General features: G+C 47.7%; 1 protein-coding gene across 1 annotated transcript; it reads left to right on the top strand.

The window, feature by feature from the left end:
* The first annotated feature begins 1,167 nt into the window (after positions 1-1,167).
* Positions 1,168-6,300, top strand: LOC123132281 (VIN3-like protein 2). Its single transcript, XM_044552068.1, has 4 exons — positions 1,168-1,380; positions 3,030-3,714; positions 4,216-4,523; positions 4,602-6,300. The coding sequence occupies exons 1-4, from the start codon at positions 1,362-1,364 to the stop codon at positions 5,840-5,842; spliced, it is 2,253 nt and encodes a 750-aa protein (XP_044408003.1). The 5' UTR covers positions 1,168-1,361; the 3' UTR covers positions 5,843-6,300.
* Positions 6,301-7,693: the final 1,393 nt, after the last annotated feature.

Below are 7,693 nucleotides of genomic sequence, written 5' to 3'. Positions count from 1 at the left end.
GTTTAGGCCCGACCCCTTTTTTTAATGAATGCACTCTGGTTTGTATGAAGGTCGCGCCAATCTAGGTCGGGAGTTCCAAACGCTTGGAAGGAATTGGGCCATCTTGTGATTGGGCTGTGCTGGGCTTAACCCCTTGCCCAATACTTGATCTATGTAGGTAAGGGTAAAAAAGGTTCCTAGGGCCAGCTGGCGAGGGCACAACTATGCCATTGGCTGCACGCGGCCGGATAACATGTGTCATCACCTTATTGGTCGAGACGACGTGTCGACAGACGGACCACGTCGACGACACCGCACACGGCATATTCGCTGTATCTTAGCTGGAAAGGCGGAAGAGTATTAATGCAATACAACTGGATGCAATTATCCAAATATACTCAGATCTATTAGCCGCGGATCAGCAGTACAAGCCAACCCTGAAAAATAAGGATATTATAACAGGTCCCTAGGGAGTCTCGCACCCCAATCCTTCTCGTTGGGCCGATGACGCGCCGCCGTAACCACTCTGGCAACCTTCCGATCGCGAGATTCGAGCGAATCTTGTACACTGACACGGTCAGGAAGTCATCGGTGCCAAACAACCTATAGGATAACGAAGTCGTTTATCCGAAACTAACGATGACGATAGTGCGATGTGAAAAAAATATATAAATCCTTCTCTTTCAAACATATGAACTCGTACATTATATTTGTTTTCTCTCTATGTATTTTGTATATGTATGCAATGCAACTATCATTGGCATATATATGTTGATACAATCAATAATTCATGCATCATTTTTTTTTCATTCAACTGACATATCATAGTATAGACACACACCGAGGTTAGATGAGTAACACACAATGACTATGCACAATCTCTCATGCCTTTTGTGCATGTGGAAGGAAGGTTACACAATCTTATTATTTGGTGTGAGAATAGCCATAGATTGCCCTATTTTCCATGTCTACGTCCAAAGTGTGAAAACACACAAGCCGCGGTTGTTTAACCCTGCCTACCCAAAACCAGCTAACGCTTAACTGCTCCGTGTTGACCCCCGCGCGATCACACGGGCCTGCCGTCCCGGATACGGAAAGCCGGGAGGGAGCCGCCGGCGAATACGCGGGAAGGCGGGGGGTGGGACGCAAAAGCGGCGCCCGCAGGCTTTGGTATCCGTGCGGCTGGGAGCTAACCTCGCGTGCTCGTACTACATACGGGGCGGGGGTAGAGAGAGAAAGAGCGAGACGCAGAGGAGGAGAGAGAGAGAGAGGGGGAGGGTAGCAGCAGAGGAGGAGAGAGGAGAGGAGGGCTGAGTCCACGTGAAGCCAAGAGGCGGAGGAGGAGGAGCGAGAGATCCCCCTCTCCCTCCCTCTCTCCGGCCATGGATCCTCCCTACGCAGGTCAGCGCCGCCGCCGTCTCCCTCTCCCTGTCCGTCTCTGCCATCTGGCCGCGGGCCCGTCGATGCGCGGCGCCGGCCGGCCGGCCTAATGCCGCGCCGCTCGATCTGTCCGTCCGCGCGCCGAATCTGCCGCCCGGCCGGCGGGGACGGGGTCCTCCTGGCCGGCCCGCGCGTTTCCCGGCGGCAGGCGCGGGGTCTGCGCCCGAGATTTGGCCGTCTTCGCCGGAGGATTCGTCCGGGCGACGCGTCCCGTCGGTTAGCGGCGGTGCAGCGCGGTGAATTCGATCGGTAGCCGGTGGTAGTACTAGTCGTTGATGCGTGCGTGGCTGTACCGGTGGTGGTTGGTGGGCGGTACGGCGGGGCAGGGCATGGGGTCGCGGGAGATTTTTTACCGCCGGTGGCGCCAGATTCGGCGTTGCATGCGGCGACGGCTGCGCGCATTGCGCTCCTTGCGTCCGCGGGAGTCCGCCGGGAACAGTGGCTCCTTGGCTTTACGTCGTTTTCCCGAGGGATTTACGTGTCGATGTCTGGTTTCGAGGGGAAAGCCTCGGTCTTTTGGCCGGCGATTCGGTTCCTGGGGCGTCCATTGGACGCCGGCTGTGTTGAGCGGGGCTTATGTTCGCATGCATGTGGATGGTTTTATCTGTTTTGCGGATTTTGTAAGGACGGCAGGGGTTAGCACGATTAAATCTGTTACTAGGATCCAGGAGTCGTGTCAGTCTCTCGCGTTCCATGTCAAGCTGCTGTCTATGGGCGCAAGTAGATGGTTTCCTTGTGCCAACCCTGGTTCGTGGTTTCATGCTATTTTTGTTGGGTGGTGTATGTACAATGCACATGTCTCCTCTTAATGTGCCTGTGTCTGGTGCCAAGTTCTGAACCTTTGTAGAGAGAATGGCATTGCCAGTCTTAACCCAAAGTTGCAGAAGGGCCTCAAAAGAGTTGAACTTTGTCTGGTGCATTTCGAGTTTGTATAGCATTGCAAGATCTTCCTGAAAGTTACTATGTTTTTAGAGTACGTAGTATAGCACTGGAAGATCTTCCTGAAAGTTACTACTCCCTCCGTTCCGAATTAGTTGTCTTAGATTTGTCTAGATACGGATGTATCTAGCACTAAAATGAGTCTACATACATCCGTATCTAGACAAATCCAAGACAAGTAATTTAGAACGGAGGGAGTATATTTTAGGGTATGTAGTGTAGCCTTGTAGTCAGTGCCAGCAGCTTTTGGTTCGGTAGTGTTGTGCATGACTGCGCTTGTTATGTCGTGTACAAACCAACTTAACTGTGGTATAATGCATATGTAAAGATTCCGAGGCCTTAAATTGAGTTTTTCTTGCATGTGTTATGCTTGTTAGTAGCAACTGGCAATCTAAATTACCGTCTCTCATTTGTCATGCTATTTCTTGACATATCTGTGGGATATTGGGTTGTAATGAAGTTGAAATTTTCGGTTCTCAAGTTGTACATTGCTGATACATTATTGTCAATATGCGTGCTTACAAAGTTTGTTTGGTATATTCTTCTCTACCTTCTGGATGCGCAAGCATATCTGGTTATGCATCTCAAAATCTACTGGTGCACAAGATTGATTGCAGTGTTTATTAACTGGATTGTGATATACTAATATGGTTGTGTTTCCTTTCCTCCAGGAGCTATTATTGAACCTGCTAAATGCCGATTGATGAGTGTGGATGAAAAGAAGGATCTTGTTCGTGAATTATCGAAGAGGCCACAAACTGCTCCTGACAAACTACAGTCATGGAGTCGGCGTGATATTGTAGAGATTCTTTGTGCTGATCTTGGAAGGGAAAGGAAATATACTGGATTATCTAAGCAGAGAATGCTGGATTATCTCTTCAGGGTGGTGACTGGCAAATCATCTGGCCCTGTGGTGCATGTGCAAGAAAAGGAGCCAACTCTCGATCCCAACGCAAGTAACCATCAGTACCCTGCGAAACGTCAAAGGAAGAGTGACAATCCATCACGACTGCCGATTGCTGTCAACAATCCGCAAACCGCAGTTGTACCCGTGCAAATTAATAATGTGCGGTCCTGCCGGAATATAGCATGCAGAGCGATTCTTAGCATGGAAGATAAATTTTGCAGACGCTGTTCATGCTGCATATGCTTCAAGTATGATGACAACAAGGACCCTACCATATGGTTGTCCTGTAGTTCAGATCATCCCATGCAAAAGGATTCTTGCGGGCTATCATGCCATCTTGAGTGTGCTCTCAAGGATGGAAGAACTGGCATTCTGCCGAGTGGGCAGTGCAAGAAACTTGATGGTGCTTATTACTGCCCTAACTGTCGGAAGCAGCATGATTTGCTCAGGTATGTATTCTGGGGCATTGTTTTTATTCATGCAGGTTTTCTGTTCTAAATTGAAAAAGAAAAGTAACCTAGATTGTTACTTTGCTTGTTTTCCTGGGATTCCAGGCTTACTGCTTCATTGCCTTAGTTGTTTATTACGGCATTGCTTTCGCTGACTTACAGTTAAGATAAATGGATTTTGCATCTGCTGCACGTCTGTTAACAAGAATCCTGTTAAATCATTACCTTAGTAGTATCTTCTAAAGTAGTTATAATAAAAGAGCTTGATGAAGTAAGTGACTTCTTAAACAACCCAGTACAATGTACTTTTATCATATATTTGTATTCATCAAATTTACCAGTCCATTTTCCTTACATTAGCAACTCTTAAGATTTCTGATCCATTTTACACTGCCCATTGCTCTGTTTCCTGTTATTTGAACGTTTGAATCATAACTAGTCCGTCCTTTTAGTAAATTATCTCGTTGAGCAATAATATGACTGTTTAATGTCCTTGTTCAGGTCCTGGAAGAAACAACTAATGTTAGCTAAAGAGGCTCGGCGGCTGGATATATTGTGTTACCGGATTTTTCTGGGTCATAAGGTCCTCTTCTCCACCGAGAAGTACTCGGTCTTGCATAAATTTGTTGACATAGCAAAGCAGAAACTTGAGGCTGAGGTTGGATCTGTAGCCGGGCATGGAAGTATGGGTCGTGGAATTGTCAGTCGTCTTACTTGTGGTGCTGAAGTTCAGAAACTTTGTGCTGAGGCACTAGATGTCATGCAGTCTAAGTTCCCTGTTGAATCTCCTACTAACTCACAATTTGAACGTAAGTTTTGAGGTCCTTCACATTAGATCTAACATATGGAGATGATGATATTAACTTTTTGTATCTTTGCATTTTCAGGATCCAATATGATGCCATCGAGCTTCATAAAGTTTGAACCTATAACTCCTACATCTATCACTGTAGTTTTTGATTTGGCTCGATGTCCTTACATCTCCCAAGGGGTAACTGGCTTTAAAGTATGGCACCAGGTGGATGGTACAGGATTTTACTCGTTAAATCCAACTGGCACCGTACATCTAATGTCAAAAACATTTGTTGTCACTGAACTCAAGCCAGCTACATGCTATGTGATCAAGGTAACTGCATTCAGCAACTCCAGTGAGTTTGCGCCATGGGAAGCCAGGGTAAGTACAAGCTCTCTGAAAGAAAGTGATCTGAAGGGTTTGGCTCCAGGTGGTGCTGGATTAGTAGACCAAAATAACAGGAGCCCAAAGACAAATAGTGGTGGTCAATCTGATCGTTCTTCAGAGGGAGTTGACTCAAACAATAATGCAACAGTGTACACTGATCTTAACAAGTCACCGGAAAGTGATTTTGAGTACTGTGAAAATCCTGAGATCCTTGATTCAGACAAAGTGCCTCATCATCCCAACGGGCCTAGCAATAACTTGCAAAACATGCAGATAGTTGCAGCTAGGGTACCAGAGGTGACTGAACTGGAGGAAGCTCCTGGGCTCTCAGCGTCAGCTTTGGATGAGGAGCCTAATTCAACAGTTCAAGCTGCTTTACTTAGGGAGTCTTCAAACTCAATGGAGCAAAACCAAAGGAGCGAAGTTCCTATATCACAGGATGCATCAAATGCAACTGCTGGAGTTGAGTTGGCTCTTGTTCCTCGATTTGTTGGCTCTATGCCACCCACTGCACCAAGAGTTATGGAAACTGGTAAGGAGACTGGTGGAAGGAGCTTCAACACAAAACCTTCTGACAACATCTTTCAAAATGGCTCCTCAAAGCCTGATAGAGAGCCAGGGAATTCGTCAAACAAAAGATCGGGTAAATTCGAGGATGCTGGCCACAAGGATGGATGCCCCGAAGCAACTTATGAGTACTGTGTCAGGGTGGTGAGGTGGCTGGAGACTGAGGGCTATATTGAGACCAACTTCAGGGTGAAGTTCTTGACATGGTACAGCTTGCGTGCTACCCCGCATGATCGGAAGATTGTCAGCGTGTACGTGGACACCCTCATCAATGATCCTGCAAGCCTCTGCGGCCAGCTGACCGACACCTTCTCGGAGGCGATCTACAGCAAGAAGCCGCCTTCAGTCCCCTCTGGCTTCTGCATGAACCTCTGGCATTAAGCGCGACGGAAGCTGTCACTGCCTTCTCTTTCCGGGGAGGGTGCGTGCCTTTGTCCCATTCTTTCGTAGCAGATCGATCGTTGCATTGATTCTTCATTGGAGATTTCATTGAAGCAGTAGTTGACTTATATACAATGTGTTGTTGGTTGTAACCTTGTCTGTCCGCCGTTACCGTAGGAGGTTTATGTTACCTGGCACCTTATTTCATCTCTTCTGCTACTCTCTAGTCTGTTTGCGTCGTCTCATGCTATCTTGGTAGCATGATGAGCTGCGCGAGTCGTCGTCAGTCGTTGCGTCGCCTCGTGCTACCTTGGTAGCATGAGGAGCTGCGCGAGTCGTCGGTCGGGTTAAAGCATGGAACATGAGTTGTGCTGAGTCGTCGGTCGGGTTAAAAGCATGGAACATGAAATCTTCTGTTTCCAACTGTTGCAAGAAGAATGATTCTTATGTATGCTGAATCTGGCTGAGTTTTTACTGTGTCGTCATTATATCTGTTTGAGTTTGCAGCTCCATTGATATGCAGAGCTTTGCCTTCGATTACTTTGCTTCCGTCTACCTGTAGACAGATGGTTAGTCTGTCTGTTCTTCCAGGTCGTGTAGGAACTTCAAGTTGGGCAGCTGAAGCAGCTTGGTTCCCTGAGTCATATGAATGGCCATGACCAGCAGTTCGTGCAGCTCTCCTGTTACCAGGGGATGGAACCATTGCCGCGCACTCAACGCCAAAGAATGGCAGCCTAAAAACCCTAGACTCTTACCAAGAAGTCGCAGCACCTTTGCCCTGGGTAAAGCGAAAACATTCTTTCTCAAGATCACGAGCCATGGCCGTTCTTCAGATAAACCTCATTCAACCAGTCCAACACGTTCATATTCTCCACCCATCCATCTCGAAGTCCAAGAGCATTTCTGCATGAAGAAGAGGTAGGATTGACGCAACGGAGAAGATTCAAGGAGAGGGAATGGCGGCTGCCGTCGACGACGATAGGCAACCGGGTGCTTGCCCCGGCGCTAGCCAAGCCCGGCATCTAAGCAAGCGTATCTTCCACAGCTTCCGGTACCGGCCGTCGTAGTGATGGACATTAATAGGACGCGAAGGTGGGCGAGACCTGTACGTGCGGCGTAGTAGATGGTCACCTTGATGGTAAGCAGGCGAGACCTAATGCTGTCGGATGCTGCCATGATGCAGCTCTTGCACTGCAGGATATCATCGAATCGAATTGATTTGAGCCAATAAATTCGAAGCCCTTTTGCCCCCAGAGGCAGCTGGAAATCATTGTAGCCTTCCATCACTCGGCGTGTAAGAAGATATACCATGGGCTGGGCTTGTGCTATGAAGTTCAACATATACATTCTAAAATGTGTCCAAGCACATCTCCTGCTTACCCACTCAAAAGATAAGACTACTGGAGTGGCAGTGGTGTGTGCGAGCTCGACATCCTTGGTACAAACCAACAGAGAAGCCGATGCATTTCTTCAAAGAGCCTTTTTCTTTTCTTTTTTGCTTTTGGTATGAAGCTGCTACTCTTTGTTGGTACGTACAAACATAGGAGTTGGAGGTACCGGGAAAAAATGCCACAGAGACACAGCCTAGCCCACATGCTCTTCCTTTCCCTATCTCCCATGCAGTGCTTTGATACGCACAAGCTCGGCAGTCACAACACGCCGCTCTGCTATGTTTTCTCGCAGCCCTTCATGTGGCCACTCAGACATTGGGCTTGAAGCTTGGTGGGCTCTTGTTAAAATGGAGCCATGGACGAGTCCCTGGTTTCCTAGATTTGTGTTACCAAAACTTGCCATGATTGAATACTGCTTCTGATCTATTTATTTGTACATGCCGATAATCAATCCATTGCA

The sequence above is a fragment of the Triticum aestivum genome, chromosome 6A (assembly GCF_018294505.1).
Source record: "Triticum aestivum cultivar Chinese Spring chromosome 6A, IWGSC CS RefSeq v2.1, whole genome shotgun sequence".
In the NCBI taxonomy this organism is placed as follows: Eukaryota; Viridiplantae; Streptophyta; class Magnoliopsida; order Poales; family Poaceae; genus Triticum; species Triticum aestivum.
This window is presented reverse-complemented; position numbering and strand designations above follow the sequence as displayed.

Coding starts and splice junctions, on each gene's coding strand:
- LOC123132281 (XM_044552068.1), top strand. Junction 3,715..4,215: donor AAGCAGCATGATTTGCTCAG/GTATGTATTCTG, acceptor GTCCTTGTTCAG/GTCCTGGAAGAAACAACTAA. Junction 4,524..4,601: donor TACTAACTCACAATTTGAAC/GTAAGTTTTGAG, acceptor TTGCATTTTCAG/GATCCAATATGATGCCATCG.